The sequence below is a fragment of the Dermacentor silvarum genome, chromosome 6 (assembly GCF_013339745.2).
Source record: "Dermacentor silvarum isolate Dsil-2018 chromosome 6, BIME_Dsil_1.4, whole genome shotgun sequence".
Classification (NCBI taxonomy): domain Eukaryota; kingdom Metazoa; phylum Arthropoda; class Arachnida; order Ixodida; family Ixodidae; genus Dermacentor; species Dermacentor silvarum.
In genome coordinates this window covers 186,312,473-186,329,625 of record NC_051159.1, presented here as the reverse complement: position 1 = coordinate 186,329,625, position 17,153 = coordinate 186,312,473, and the positions used below count along the sequence as shown (strand labels likewise).

General features: G+C 44.3%; 1 protein-coding gene across 1 annotated transcript; it reads left to right on the top strand.

Annotated features, from left to right (window-relative positions):
- Positions 1-10,287: 10,287 nt before the first annotated feature.
- On the top strand, positions 10,288-11,702 carry LOC119457105 (uncharacterized). Its single transcript, XM_049669957.1, has 4 exons — positions 10,288-10,299; positions 10,522-10,693; positions 10,775-10,923; positions 10,983-11,702. The coding sequence occupies exons 2-4, from the start codon at positions 10,581-10,583 to the stop codon at positions 11,198-11,200; spliced, it is 480 nt and encodes a 159-aa protein (XP_049525914.1). The 5' UTR covers positions 10,288-10,299; positions 10,522-10,580; the 3' UTR covers positions 11,201-11,702.
- Positions 11,703-17,153: the final 5,451 nt, after the last annotated feature.

The window sequence follows — 17,153 nt, the reverse complement described above, 5'->3', positions numbered from 1 at the left end:
TAGAAAGAGAAGAAGAACGGGAGAGCGGGTACGTGCCACAGTTTAAGAAGAAGAGGAGGAACAACGAGAAGGTCTTGCAAGCCTCGCTCCTATCGCGCAGCTCGTTCTTCGAGCGGCGTTCCAAAGCGCCGTCCGTGAAGATTCCACGCGGGTTTTGGTCAAGTAGCTGGCGGTTTTCCTATTGATCTTTGCTTTTTCAGCTAACTGTTTTTGACGCTTCTTTAGAAAAGCTGTTAACATATTAGAGTAATTTCGTGCTCATCTGCTATGTCTCTCTCATCGCCAGGCCAGGAGTCATACTCCTGGTCGGCTTCCATTCCTCCCCCTGATTTGCCTGTGGAGCTTTTCTTACGCAGTGGGACCACCAGCGTACCTGTGGCTTTAGTCCCGAGTGATGGCGGAATGATTCGCATGAAGAATCCCAAGGCGATTCAAACCGAACTGCGGATGGCCTCGGCCAATTTTCAACAGATCACCGAGGTTCGACAATTTGGCCGAGGGGGCATCCTTTGCTGCTCGCCAGACCAGGCTTGTGTACAAGATTTACTGAAGTGCAATGTTTTTGCGACACATCCGGTGAGCAGCTACATTCCTCCTCACCTCGCATGTACCAAAGGCCTAGTCCGTGGTGTTGACATAAGTCTGTGTCCCGCAGAAATTTTGGAAATGTTTTCATCGGCAGGTGTGATTTCTGTGTATCGTTGCAGTCGAGTCGCTGATAATAAGCGCATACCCACAGAAACTGTCATTGCTACGTTTGCTGGCTTGAATCGTCCATCAGAAATCAAGGCATGGCCACTCATATACCGAGTTGAGCCTCTATCACCCCGTGTCCTTCAGTGCTTAAAATGCTGGCGGTTTGGACACTCCCTAAAAGCTTGCAGATCAAACACGCGGTGCCGCGTTTGTGGAGAAGAGCATAGCTCAAATGAATGTTCCTCACGTGATGAATCCTGCTGCCTTTGCAGCGGTACTCATCCTGCAGATGAGCCTAACTGCCCTGCAAGGACAAGAGAACTACAAATCCTTGAAATAATTGATAGACGCCGATGCTCTCGTCGCGAGGCCATTGCAGAAATTCAGAGTAGGACTCAAGGATATGCCGGTATAACGGCTCGTCAAACCTTAGCTTTAGATAACTCAATCTCTCAGGCTGTTGCGGCTTCCGTCGAAAAGGCGTTGGAAAAAGCAATGGAATGCATTATGGTGAACCTCACCAATTCCCTTGTTCAGGCAATGTCCACACAATTCGATCAGTGGTTTCAAATTGCTAATAAAACCAACACTGAGGGTGAGGTGCCTGTTCTACTAAAAAGTCAATCTAGTCAAGTGTCGACCGCGATACCAACGATAAACAACGATGTTGCAAAGCCATCAACCTCTGAGAAAGTTGACCACACCTGCCTTTCAGACACAGATGCAACCGAAAATCAAGATGGAGAAATGGACCCCCGATCACTTAAACGCACAAGATCACCGGTAAACAAAAAATCCAGCTCTCCCACCAACTCAAAGGCTAAAAAGTACGTGAGAGAGACTCCTTCTAAGAAAGACTTCTTAAAAGAGAGCGTTTTAGACCAAGCAGTCTCTGCTGCTCTGCTTTCTTCACCATAGGAAGCTTAACAGTAATTCAGTGGAACTGTCGTTCCATACTTTCCGCTGCAACAGATTTATTATATCTTGCTTCTAAATATTCTCCAGATATTATTATTTTACAGGAAACCTGGCTTACTGCTGATCAAAATTTTAATCTAAAAAATTTCCGATGTTTTCGATTGGATCGCCTTTCCCGAGGCGGTGGTTTAGCTATCTTTGTGTCAGCAAAGATCTGCCATAAAGCTACGATAGCACATCAGATAATGTCACCAGAATGTGAGATGTTAGTATTGGATATAACGCTTCCTGGTTGCACGCCATTTTCCCTAGTTAACACGTACTTCCCAGCAGGGGTGCAAGATACCCGTTATCTCGATACCGCTATTGCTAACAGTCAGAAAAACGTCATACTAGTAGGCGACTTTAATTCTCACCATGTATCGTGGGGTTTCCGAACGGATACTTGTGGCAGAAGGTTGTGGGATTGGACCTTATCAAATAATTTCTCCTGTTTAAATTCAGGAGTACATACTTTCGTTCGCGGTCAGTCACGTTCTGCCCTAGATCTTACGTTTGTCAGCTCAAGCATTTCAATCACCTCCTGGAACACAGTTGACTCCGGTACTAACAGTGATCATCTACCTATAATTTTTGAACTGGTTACTCCGTCAACTTGTTTAGATAATCATGTGCGCACTTTTGTAAATTACTCAAAATTTAAAAATGTGTTAAAATCAGCTTTAAACGCTCAGGAAGGCATGGAGAAGGATATTAAGGCAATGAGCCTTTGTTCAATAATAAAACAAACATAAAAAAAGTCTCAATTTGTCGTACCATCTACTAAAGGTGGTTCTTATTGTCCATGGTGGAATTCTGACTGTGAGCGAGAGTTTAGACGTCGAAAAGCTGCATGGAAAAAACTTTTATATAACCAATGCCCTGTAAATTGGGCAGATTATACATATGTAGCTGCTACATTTAAGCGAACAGTTGCAAAAGCTAAGGACGATTACGATTCGAAACACTACACATATCTTTCCAAGTCTAGTAATAAAAAAGCTCTGTTTAAATTTCTTCGATCCCGTAAAGTTATACCAGCCCCAGTGAATATCGACTCAGTCGTTCTATCAACAAAGGAATTATCAGAGTCACTTGAGAAAATTGCTAAAGGTCTAGCGCAGCGATTTACACATAAATTGCCATCAGGACTATCGAAACCTCCCTCGGGAGACGACTTTGTGGAAGTCACATTGACAGAGCTTGAAAACATAATTAGATTATTACCGGCGTCAGCACCAGGCCCAGATGGAATTACAACACGAATGCTAAAAGTTTTGTTTGATTATGCGCCTCAAGACCTATTAAATATAGTAAATTTTTCTCTAAAAAATTCCTGGGTTCCAAGAGAGTGGAGGGTAGCTAAAATTATTCCACTGTTGAAGAAAAAAGCAGCTGGACTTAACCTAGACAACATAAGGCCAATTTCTCTTACTTCCAATGTCGTAAAATTAATAGAAAGGATTATTCATGGGCGCATAACACATTCTATGCAGGACGATACAATTCTCAGTCCTTGTCAGATTGGATTTCGTCCCGGGCACTCGATATGGTGCGCTCATGTCGATCTAGAGAGCCGCATTAAACTAGCTCGTCGCAAACGAGAGTATGCAGCTTTGGTGACGCTAGATGTGGCGAAAGCATACGACACTGTCGAATACCTAATTCTATTCAATAAACTGAAGTCTACGAATTTACCGAAGTATATTACCGCATGGATATATGAATTTATGAGAGATAGAGAATTTTATTGTTATCAACACGGCATTTCGACGTGTAAATACAAGCAAACAAGAGGCGTACCACAGGGTGCCGTTCTTTCACCCATTTTCTTTAACGTTTTGCTAAGCACAATTCCTTTGTCCAGGGAAGTGAACGTTTATGTTTATGCGGACGATATTGCATTTTTTACATCTGCAACTAATGTACACTCACTGCACCAGTCGTTGCAGAGTTACCTAGGAAGGCTTGAGACATGGCTAGATGAGTTATGTATCTCCTTAAATGTTAATAAAAGTGCTGTGCTAGTGTTCCCGTTAACTGCACCAGTGCATATATCCCTCCAATATCACCAGGAAACCATTCCTCAAGTTGACTCAGTGAAATACCTTGGTGTCATATACGATGAAAAGCTTGTCTGGCGCACTCACATTGAACATATCGCAACAAAGGCAGAACGTGCCGTAGCTATGCTCCACCGGCTCAGTCACCGTCGCTCTGGACTACGCAGGGATACTTTAATGAGGATATATAAAATGTATATTCGGCCCATATTAGAATTCGGTTGCGTGTTATTCTCCGGTGGTCCCGCCTATAAAATTAAACCTCTGATACTATTAGAAAGAAAATCTCTACGATTATGCCTTGGGTTACCTAGATTTGTTGCCAACACTGTGTTATATCAGGAAGCTAATATACCCACTCTAGATTGCAGATTCCGCATGCTTACGGTTCAGACTTTTTTAAAAATTTATGAATTTTCAAGGAGGCGTGCTCAATACATATTTTTCACTGAACCGTCTGAGTTTTTTAATGTATCGTGGTCGCGATTACACAATCCCCAGATAATATTTGTGCACGCACAGTTACAACAATTGAATGTGTCATTACGTGAAGTTTGCCATTCGAATAATGCCTTAACAGACCTCAAAATTGAATTCGAGGACATATTTCCAAATCATGCTAAACTATTGCCTAGCCGACATTTAAACAATATATTAGAAGATCAGCTAAACCAGCTAGCTACTGACAACATAATAGCTACCGACGCTTCCGTGTGCAATGAGAAGGCAGGAGTGGGGATCTTCTCTGAATCTCTTCAATGGTCTTACTCTCTTCGCCTTCCCGACTTCACACCCATTTTTCAGGCAGAACTAATAGCGATTATATTAGCCCTACGAAAAATTCCCCAAAACGATTCATTAGCTGCTATTGTCACTGACTCACTGTCTGTATGCACAGCACTTACAGCCTCGTCAAATTCAAAAATTTTGCGAACATTTTGTTCAATGGTTCCTTCGTACTTGCGGCAAGTATTCTTGCTTTGGGTAACGGGACATCGCGGTTTGCACTTGAATGAAATCGCTGATTCACTCGCACGAGCATCACTTAATGGCCCTGTCATATCTGTTTTGCCGACATCAGCTTATGTCACCGCGGCTAGGTACAGAAATTTCTCTATATCGCAAAATTCCGCAAAATCTATTTTAACATCGTCTTCTGATTTCCATCATCTTTGCTTCTCATGGAATAAAAATTGGTGTACATCAAGGCAATTGGAAGTCTCCATTACAAAATTGAGATGCCGTATACCGCCACTAAATTTTTACTTACACAGGTCTGGTCTCGCGATATCCCCTTTATGTTCTTTTTGCAATGAATCCGAATCCATTGAGCATTTTTTCCTTTCGTGCCGCCGATATTTAAGAGAAAGAAAAATCTTAGAAATTGTATTTCGAAATCTTGGCTTATTATTAACCTCACCAACCATTCTCTCCTTTGGGGCGACTTCACTGGGACACAGTCACAGGGATGCTTTTCTTGCAGTTTACAATTTCATTAGAGATACAAAAAGATTACCTTGCTGAATTTCTAGAATTATGAATTATTCCTATTACTTCACTTCTTTATGACAAAATTCCTTTATCTCAAAATTAAGATTAAATCTCAAATTAAGATTAAATTTTTGTAAAATTCGAGAAATAAACATAATTGAAACCGCCTGCTTCTTGGCCAATCCCCCGTAGTGGGTATGCGCCAGAGTTTGGGAAACAAGACAAGACAAGATCATCATGATCATCGAGGAGAGAGGACACGTCGGCGGTTGGAACAAGGACGCGCGGCTACGGTGCAGAGGTGTGAGCTTGACGGGTGCTTGGACCCGAGCTAACGAGGCCTCTACCTGGCGGGCTCTGCACTTGCCGACGACCTGGAATCTTCCCACAGCAGGCTGCGGTTTGTTCGACAGTGAGCGCTCTCCGGAAGCTGGACGACGAGGCGCGGAAGAGTGGGCTGCCAGGCGACTGGGCCTGGATGCGCAGGCCTTCCACTCGATCACAGCGGACCTGCTGGAGACGCTCGAGACAACCGTATCTGACCTCTTCTCAACGGCAAGACCTTGGTTGAGCCAGCGTCACATTGACCGTTCGAGACTTGCTCCCTTCATCCGACCCCAGGCTTCATTTTGCTGGTGCCATCTCAACATGGACTTTTGGACCACCATCCCCGCCTATAACTGGTGAACGCTTTACTTTCACGTGACCTCCGCTTGTTTGTTACCCCTAGGTATCGTAGTGAACTCTAGCTTTGTTCTTGAACTTATCAATGTATCCCGTGCTATAACTGTCATTGTAATTTCTTTGCTTTGTTATTCCTAGTCGGTGTATATAAGAGAGTGTAATTTTCTATTGATAAATTTTTCCTTGCGTGTGGTTTGCGTCTTTTATTGGAAGCACTAAGGCGCAGCACCTTGGATGCGTTTTCTATACCACTCTCAAGAACCTAATCATCACACGGGGATCGAACCCGCAACCTCGTGCTCAGCAGCGCAACGCTATAGCTACTGGGCTACCGCTAACAAAGTTTGGTGAATGCTGCAGAGCGACGGCGAGCAAATTCACGATTAAAGGGAAACTGAACAGGTTTTAGATTTCTAAAAAGTGACGTTTTTCTGAAGCGCAAACACTTGAAATCTCTGGTACGAAGTTTTGTTTTTCGATCATACAAGTAGCGGCGGCGTAATTAGGAATTGAAATCGCAGCTATGCTCCGCCCACCGCGGCTCGCGGAGTCAGCCCGCGGCGGCGGCGGAAGGGGAAAGGTAGCGGAAATGACGTCAATATAGGGGTCCCAGGCGCCCGCGCGGAAAGCGTTTGGAGGTTTTGCGCGTCAGTCGTGTTGTATCCGTGGCCTTTATCGCAATTGATCAAGATCTCCACCCTGCGTTTCCGGCTTACGATTCAAAGGACTGTTACCGCAAGGAGAACTCCGTCGAAGAAGCATATAGTGTCACCATGCCGTCCTTTTGCGCTGCTTACGGCTGTACGAGCACCGGCGGCCGAGACGATGTTATCTTTCACAATTTCCCACGGCAGAAAAAACAAGCTGCTCAGTGGATCGCAGCGGTGAAACGAAGTAATTTCAAGCCTTCAAGAACCACTCTTCTCTGTTCAAAACATTTTCGGGACAGTGATTACCATCAGAGTTTATCGCTGATGCGTGCAATGGGAATTCCGGTGAAATCTGCTCGACTAAGGCCAGGCGTGGTGCCATCGATCTTCGCTCATAAACGGAATGAATCGCCGCCACCGAGAGCAGCCTTCGCGAAGAGACGAAAGCAAGAGGTAAGATGTCGAATGTTGGAGCTTATGCCGCATGTAGAAAAAATGCACGTTGTTTTTCTGGGTAATCGCTGTCTGTTTCTCATTCTGTTACTTAAATCTCGCTTCTGTCGTTGGCGATGCTTTCCCCGAAGAGTTCCGAACCTGGGCCTGTATTTTGCGCCACGTCTCTGATTTATACAACAAAGAGCGCGTCCTCAGTGGTCGGCGGTCCGTCGCATGCTATTTGAGATTATGGAGACGATAAGCGAGGCTGTGACTGACCGCCTAAATTTACACGGACAAGTTTCGTGAATGCGGCCCAGACGCGGGACTCGCCATGCGAGTGTGTCACCCAAAATTCTGACAATGGCCTCAGAATGGGCGTTGCGAGTATTATACAGGTGTCACATGACCCACTTTTTATCTCGATGATGCCCGATCCGGATCGAATTTCTCGGTCGTGATTGGCTTCTTTGCGCAAACTGCTAGAGGGAGCCAATCGCAGTCGAGAATTTCGATCCAGATCGGGCTTGATCGCGATCAAAAGTGGTCGTTGACACCTCCGCAGGCAAACCGTGTAAAGCTGGCAGTCGCCGGAAATAAAGTGCGACAACTCGGCCGTCGTATGTATTTCTTCACTATTGTCACGTGATAGTAACGGTACACGTGTCAAGTACACATGTCACTATTAATTACTAAATCTTTTGGCAAGAGTTAATATGAAAAAGCAATAAATGAAATGGTTATGAAGCTGAAGATGTTCTTACATTTCTCTTCAGCACTGCACAGGCCGATTTGTACTATTCAAGTGTATATTCAACTTCAATGACATAGATTCACATTAACATCTTCCTGGACCAACAGTATTGTTTAGGGGTCCCAAATGAACCTACATAAACAAGTATATAATAGGTTTGAGCAACATTGATGGCAATTACGAGTACAAAAGCCACAGTTGTAATACACATACTATACGGTTAATCAATGGCTTCACTGGATTTTTTAAACATATAAAGAGCATTTATTTTAATGATTGCCATGTGTTTCTGTTGTGTACGTGTCAGTAACTCATATTTTCGTACAATGTTTCAGATACTTGGACAGTTGCTCTCTGGAGATGCATCTGTTGGACCAAGTCATTGCAGCGGAAAAGATGATGTGATGGGCTTTTCCATTTCTTCTCTCAGAAATAATCCTCAGCGTTATCACTTGTAACAACACAAGCCAATTTATTTCAGGATGACGCCACAGCAGAGCCGGCATATGAAGCAGCACCAGATCCGGCTTGTGAATTTGGACAAGCTGTAGAAAGATCACCAGAGCCAACGTGCGAGTTAGGCCTTCTTACAGATAAATCTGTTCAAGTGCGATTACCAACATGCCACAAAGCATCCCAAGCAAATGAAAAGAAAAATCTGTCAACACGTGCTACGCAAACAAAGCCTCAATCTGTTTCTGTTGGTATGTCTAAAGCTATTAAGTATTCTTATATTTATGGGCTAACATCTTGCACTGAAAATAATTAAATAATTCAGCAGTTTTGTTTGAATTTAGTGAACAATATATGACATGTCCATTGACTTTGCATATGTTCTACACATTTCTTAATCCTTTTCAGGCATCCAGGTTGGCATTTCCATGGTGGATGCTGCAACGCAATGCAGCCAACAAGCAACACATTGGGAGGAAGCTGCTCAATGTGATGAATTCAGTGATGATGACGACCCCATTACTATGGAAGATGAGCATGAGTACAATCCTTCAGAAGAGTGAGTACAACACTGACATGTTAGACACGTAATCAGCTTGATAAATTCTTGGTTCCTGATACTTTATGAGAGTTGTGTAAAATGTTAGCCATTCTCACTTCAAAATTTCTCCTAAAATTTGTTCTTTAGGCTCGAAGATGCCGAAGTTGACAGTGAGAGCGAAATTGATTTTGATGAAGAGCAACAGCAGAAAACTTTTTTTGTCCAAGAGCAACAATTGAGGCAGCTCTTTCTGACCTGTTTGAAATGTCTGGCACCATGCATGTATAATCGTCGATGCCAAGGAACACTTGTAGAGGTATGGACTGAATGTCCCGCTGACCACAAGTATTACTGGACTAACCAGGCTGTGGTAAAGCAACAGCCTCTTCTGAACCTCCAGCTCTGTGCTGCCATACTATTCTCGGGAAACAATCCAACAGAAACACTCAGGATGTTGACCTCAATTGGTGTACAGGTTGTAAGTGAAAGAACATTCTTCAAACTGCAGTCTGCTCACCTCTGGCCTGCTGTTGACAAAGTAAGTAAAAGTTCTCATAAATTACAACTTTACACTCACTTTGCACTCTGATTTCTAATCTAAAACATGTTACTAGGTTTGGAAAGAGGAACAGGAACTGATTTTGCAAGCAGCACAAGCCCAACGAGTAAAGCTTACTGGTGATGGCCGTGCCGACTCGCCCGGATTCAGCGCCAAGTTTGGCACCTACTCTCTGCTGGACGTTGAGGGAAATAAGATCCTGCACTTCGAGCTTGTGCAGGTTTGTTTAGTATTGCTTCACAAATTGAAAAAGTGATTTGTTTATTGTGACCTGCTTTTGTTATGCAAGGAAAGACAACCCATCTTAATGCCACTATTTCCAGTCTAATGAAGTAGGTGGAAGCTGCAAAATGGAACTGGAGGGTCTGAAGCGGTGCATCACTTTCTTGGAAAGTAAAGACATCAGAGTGGAGTCAATTGTAACTGACAGACATGCCCAGATCAAGTGCTTCATGCGCAAGGAAAAATCTGAGATCATTCACGAGTTTGATGTCTGGCACGTCGCAAAAGGTACTATGTAGGATAAACTGCATATTGCTGAAGTATTTTTATGCACTGATAGCTAGAAGGTGCATATAAACTATTACCTACTTTTTTTATAGGAATAAACAGGAAACTTATTGCTGCATCGAAGAAGGCTGGCTGTGAGGACTTAGTACTATGGACAAAAAGCATTGTGAATCATCTGTACTGGTCTGCATCATCCAGTGATGGCACCAAAGATTCCATTGTTCCGAAATGGATTTCAATTTTGAATCACATTCAAGACATTCATAGTCATGAGAATGAATTATTTCCTACATGTGCACATGGTGATACAGAGCCAAGGGCCTGGCTCAGCGAGGGTATGTTGGCTGTTATTACACTTCAACATCATCATAGAGAATTGCGAAAAACTGGGTTAGTTCAGTGGCACAGTCGTTAAAGCTGCTCATTGTATTGCAGTCTGTTCATTGTGTATGCTAACATTTGTGCAAGATGCTCGTATGTTTGGCTTAAATGTTTAGCAGCCACGGGTGTGTGGTGATGTATTAAAAGATGGAAGTGTAAGAGCATATAAAGGTACTGCACCCAAAGCTTTCTACTTCAGTTTTACCTAAGTGACCACAAATATTTACTGTATTGATATAACTGTAAACTTGAGACATAATATCATAAATATTTCAGGCAGTTAAAAACCTTGTTGCTCATGCTATTTCTCCCGTGAAAAATTTAACGCCATTTCATATCTGTTTTAGAGTCAAAGTCATTCAAACAGCTCAAGGTTATTGCTGCATCAAAGCAACTTCTCAGAGACATGCCACAGCTGGCAACGCGATTCCAAACATATGGTTTGGAAACATTCCATGGACTGATCTTGCACTTTGCTCCAAAGTCTTGCCAATACTCGTACGAAGGAATGAAAGCAAGGTGAATACTTTTTTAATTCCTTTTTCTTAATGAACAAGTTGCATGTGACTATTTGCCTGACTTGAATCTTCTTCGTTTAAGAACACAGCTAGCGGCTCTTCACTACAACGAGAACAGCGGAAGAGAGCAGGCATCAACAAAGGCTGGTACTCTTAGGTGGCGTGTCAAATTTCCAAAAGCGACAGGAGGTACACCAGTTGCCTGTCCTGTAAAAGAGAAAACCACGTATCGTAAGTTGCAGAATGTTTCATATGTACAGCAGCATGCTAATTTTTTTATACATTCTTAGGCTATGTTGAGCGGCTACTGGATGCTGCTATGACGGGCGGCAATCGGTTGTCAGCGTTCAAGAATGCAAAGGCACCACCACCACTGAGCAGCGCTTTCGCAAAAGTGGCAAAGGAAGAACTAGTAAAGAAAAGACTGACAAGATTCAACAGAACATGCCACGGTGTAACCAATGAATGTGCTGAAATGGATCAAGTGTGTGAACGGGGAACTTATTGAACAGCAAACTTTTATGTGAAGAGTGTGTTGAAGTGAATGGTGAATGCTGAGAGATTAACATACATCTGATGTGAAGTGCAAATACTGTATTGTATGTTCTGTATTATTTTTTGTATGAGCCATAACGTCACTTTGTTATGAATAATTATGAACAATAGCGCTGCTGTAAACTCCTCCATGAAACAGGAAGTCAGCAGAGCGAAAATTTAACACTACGAATGCACTCACATGCTTGGAACGTACAAGGAGTGAAAACATTTTTTCAACTGTTCAATGAGAATTCAGGTATTCAGTGTTCAAGAATTCGGGTGTTCAGTGTAATATTTGATGGATGACATGATATGATTGCCCTTGATTTGCTGTGTCAGAAGTTACTTTTCACTTTCTTTTGTTATTCATGAATGATTCTTCCTAGAAATCATTTGTTGCCGGAGGTGTTTTTGATGAATGTGCTAGTACAAATATTCACTATGGTAATGTGACTATGTGATGTTTAATAAATATTTGTGTACTTACTTGAGTAAATGCTCAGAAATGCCTGAATCCCGTGTACACTCCATTCTTCGATGGATATTTCTTGTGAATGGCACACAGAACACAACTAGGCAGGATGCGTCTGTGGTGCCTGCCAAGCCTCTTCCACGTCATCCAAACAAACTGGCGATATGCAGCAAATCTCAATTGCCTGCAGAAATAAATATGCTGTGATTCCCTAATATTAAAGTACCGCAAGGTTTCTTACCTGTTTGTGTAACCATGTTCTCTTTTCTGTGACCTGGGGTCATTCTGCTGGGCAAGGGCTACTTCAAGCACGGCTTTATTCAAACAGACATCCTTGAATCTTTTTGCTTCTGTGATACACTTTGTTTTTTTCTGTCTTGCAAGAATTTCGTTTACTTCCTGGCAGCACAAACATTCTTCTTCTATTTCCATTGCACTGCAGTGCATGCAGGAACACCTGTCGCAACAGAAATATACGTCAGGTAGACAAGACACCTAACATAAAGTTTCAGTGTCACGCCAGGCATCCAGCCGCACTCGGGATACCGAAGTGGAGTGCTTACATCACTTGTTTTAAGGAAAGTGGCGGATTGTTCAAAAGCGTGAAGCGACAGGAGTGGGCTTTTACCTCTGATCGTTTCAACACAACCGGGAATCGAGGACCAACAAGCACAAAATATAACTACAGAAAACCGCATAGATATGCGGTTTACTGCATATCACTGCACTGCACGTTGCAGTGCAGTGTGCCACTGCACTGCAACGTCAAATTCTCGCACGACGTTGCAAGCAGCCCAAGCACGCCGTCGCGGCGTCGAATGCTGCTTCTATAGCACCGTGGGTCACAAAACAACACAGCTATACTGCAAAAATAAGACAAATTCACTTCCGTGCGGCGTATATTTTTCTGGCACGTCTGCACCTTGTATTGTTATCTTAGTAATTTGGTAACTGCAAAATGCATTGTGCTGACAGTGCGTCTCCGCATTCGCTGCAAGATCGAATAACGCAATGATTGCACGCATTGTTTGTTGCGGTCACAGCACAGCAGAATGCATCTTTGGACCTAATATCTACACTGAATTAAATTATATTGCAAATACAATAATTTTCATGCGATTTGTACCTTCAGGGCACTTCGGCAGTCGCACTTTATTACTTGCAAACCAGCAACAGTAGAATGCACTGTGTACAAAACGAGTCTCTCTACTGTGTATAAAACGAGTATCTCTTTCCGTATTCTCTGTTATAAGGACGCTCGGTATGAAATAATACAATCTCACTCTGACTGCTAAGGCTATATAGCATGGTACAGCTTCAGAAAAACTTACGAATACGTACCAGGCGATACTTCCAACGCGGGTAAATGTCGCAATGAGGTCCTCGGATCCGGCGGGCTTCATTCCAACTTCCGCGCTGGCGATCGCGCTCGCACTTGGCGTAGATGTTTCTCCTTGTCGGGCCACTGGTTCAAACGCGTATGGTGTCACGCCAATCACCCCTAATTGATCAAAATTATCCATAACAGCGAGTGAACTGTGCGAAATCGTCTGGAAGGCAGTCGCAGTACCTGGTGAGAAGCTGTCACGTTGCGGCGGGCTCTCGTGGACCCATGGATTGACGTCACGGTGCGCTCCACCAATCATCGATGCGCGCCGGATTCGCCGCGCGCCGCCCAGTCGTAGCTCGGAGTTTTTTTGCTAATAACGCGTTTTTGGTTGCGCCATGTCAAATTTCTTGTCGATTTTCGTGTTCAGGGTGTTCAAAAGTATAAAATAGTGCTTATAACTCGATTTTTTTGGAAACCTGTTCAGTTTCCCTTTAAGCACGCTATATTTTTGGTCAAGTTCAGAGAAATACACTCCCCAGTGAAGGGCGTCAACGCTGCCGAAGACAAGGAGGCAGGCATACACTGGAGTCACGAGGCCCTCCTATGAGTGCGGGAACGTGCGCTCTGAAAACCTGCGCGTGCGCGAACAGATGGTGACGAGGACCAAGTCACGCCTGCAATCCTGATTTCTGAGAACGTGATTGTAGCACAGGAACAGTGTGAAGAATTAGGAGCACTCTAGACCACCAAGCGAAAGCGGATAGTAGAGAAAGAGTACTCTCTTCTTCCCTATGCGCAATCATCATCCCCATAAATATGGCATACAAAAAGCATAAGTTGTCATGACTGTCATATAGTCGACCACAATACAGAGCACCGACCACTAGGGATATGCTAGAGATGCATACACTTGAAAAAAGTAATGTGATTCTTACTTCAATAAAAACTTATTTTATTGATGTTTAAACAGTGATGGTTGGCAGTTCTTCAAAATGCCACTAAGCTATTACAGCGCAACTAAAATATTTGAACAACCCGTGGCAACTGTTAGACGTCAGAAGCACTTTCGGTGTTGCCTCAAGCTACAGCAGAGAGCACGAGCGTATGTAATAGATGGTGCCACTGATTTAATGAACCGCTTTTCGGCTTTTGCAGGATTGGTGGCCTGAAGAGCTATTACGACGAGAGCGCCTGAGCGCGCAGGCAGGAAAGCGTTAATTGGCCTTTAATGGAAATGTATTAATTAGCGTGCTTACTCATTAGAACACTCATTAATTTGATGCTGGCATCTACGAACAATCGTAAAGTGCCCCCTTTTGATGAACAGTAAAAAAAAAGCAATAACTGCTGACGCTGCGTCAAGCACACCAAACTCTGCAGCAGCGAAAGTGAAGGGATCGAAGCTGCGCGAGCGTGGCTGTAATAGGCGCGCGAAGGCACTTTAATTAACAAAATATAGGTTATTAAGCGCCGAATGAGCAAAGGAAGGCTGAACGTCGTGGGTGGCTCACTGGACAGGAAGACGTATTGTGCTGTTAAATCAACTCGGCCGCACGGGAGTTCTGAGCAAGAGTAACACAGCTGAAAGCTGAAGTCTACTAAGGCCGTTCTTATAAACAACATTTAACGACTACATACTGTGCTATATAAGAACGTAATACTGAAAATACACGATATTTCGAGGCTGGAATAAAGGAACCGTACTGGAGAACAAACCTACAAAAGCTATGTTAAACATCTGTTGGGGTATTTATTACGGCTCCAGGCGAACAGCTGAGCACTGACTGAGACTGTGTTATTTGAAATGGAGGAAGAGAGATACTTAAGAGAGATGAAAGCACATCCGCGCCGCACTGTAGTGGGGCACTAACGAATAATTTCGACCACCTGCGGTTCTTTAACGTGTACCTAAATTTAAGTACGCGACCGTTTTTCACGTGGGGGGCGGCGGCGAGGGCAGGGCATCAACACCTCTCACCCTGTGATGCAGCCGGGGAGATTAGTACACGGCGTTGGTGGATATAATAATTGAGAAAACAAATACAGTTTGTTCACAGTCCGACCCAGTATCTTCCAATTCCTTGAGTACATAGTAGCAGACGTCATTACGAAGCAGCTGAAGCATACACCTGATTTATGTAAACAAGACAGAGTAAGGAATTGAACACGATAAGTCTATTTATTTTAGCGTAAGCATTCTTATGGTATTTCATGAACTTCATGGGGGCCAAAAGTCTGTCTGCCTTATCCTAGGGGCCCGACTTTGATTAATCATATCATAAGAAGCCAACAAACAAAGATACCAAGGATAACATAGGGGAAATTACCTGTACTTACAAAGTGAATGACAGAAATGATAAATTAATGTAAAATAAAGTCGATGAAAAAACAACTTGCTGCAGGTGGTGAACGACCCCCCGTCTTCGCATTACGCGTGCGATGCTCTTGCCAACTGAGCTACCGCAGCGCAGTTTTCCCATCCATTTCCTGGGGTATTTATGTTTTACTACTACTGTACAACTAACCCTGGGAGTTTTAGCCAGTGCCACCACTCGAAAACCTTGGGGGCAGATGTGGAACATCCTTTTCGCCAAGGCCTCTTGTGGGATCGTTCCCCACCTGCGGCAAGTTGTTTTTTCATGCACTTTAATTTCAACTAATTTGTAATTTCTTTAATTCACTTTGTAAGTACAGGTAATGTCCCCTATGTTATCCTTGGTATCGTTGTTTGTTGGCTTCTTATGCTATGATTAATCAAAATCGGGCCCCTCGGTTCCCTTTCTTCTCGTTCATATATATATATATATATATATATATATATATATATATATATATATATATATAGTAAATGAATCAAGGAGGCAGAGACAGCACCCGTTCCTGGGCCAGCTGTTCTATTCTCTGCCTCGTCGTCTTCTCTCCCAGCGCCCGCCTTGCGAGCACCCGAGACCAAGTTCACTTAGTCTTCACACTCGGCCACGCTACAAGTATACGGCGCACTTGTAACCACGCACCTTAATATCGAGGAAACTTGTCCAGGGAGTGCGGTCGTCGTTGGTGATCCATCCGGTGCGCAACCAGCTTTTTTGGCGGGCGGCACTGACTGTTGCGCGCTGGTCGCAGGTTTCGCCGACTATTATCCCATCGCAGATGGTCACGTATCGCACGATATTCTGTACAATGCACAGCTGCTCTGCTCAGCCGTTGCGTGCATCTTTGCGCTGTTGCCGCTGGCTGATCAAGTCTCACCGATGTGCTCGAGTACGGCGAGCTCGACGAAATACCAACTGCTGCTGATCCGCCCTTGTTCGAAGGTGGTATAAGGGTAGCCCACTTTGAAGCCGACGGTTGCTTGTGCATCTGCTTCCTTGCATGTCCCTTGCAGTCTCTTGCGATGGTACCTAGCCAGTAGCGCACCCAGGATCTCTGCCAGGGGGGTGTTGACAGTTTGCCAATACCATCTAAACAGCACTAATTTCGATTTCTTCGCGGGAAATTGTCAAAAAAATGCGCTTTTTGCGAGTGTGCAGACGATTGCGCGTCTTACATCTTAGTTGCAGTACTCAAATGCGCAAGGAAAGAAAAGGGGTTAAACATAACCGGGGGTTAAGTCGGCCTCAGGGGGCGGGGGGGGGGGGGGGGTTACAAGCCCCGAATCCCCCCCCCCCCCCCCCCCCGTCGGTGCGCCACGGTACCTAGCCATGGTCTCTTGAGCGTCTTAAGGCTTCCTGCGCGACGTGTGCGTCCTTCGTGTGTCGTGTTCGGGCAGGTCCTCAATGAGGTTGACGTCAGCCGTGTTACGCGCCTTCGGTCTCTTCAGCGAGGCCTCACTCAGCGCGGGGCCAACAGCTACGCATTCGACCAATGACTGCGTTGAAATTCGAGCATCTGGCGGGTCCGGACGGTTCTGACTGCTGCAATCCGTGGACATATCGGGTTCCTGGAGCGCTAGCTGCTCAAGTACAACAGAAGCCCGGTGCCTCCATGTGCTCCGGTATTGAATTCGGGAGCCGCTTCACTGACCGCTGACCGCTGTGGCCATGGTCTCTAAAAGTGATGGTGTAGTGTCGAATGCTGACACAGCGACCGAGACCCGCGGTGGAAAAAATTGGCTCGCATCCA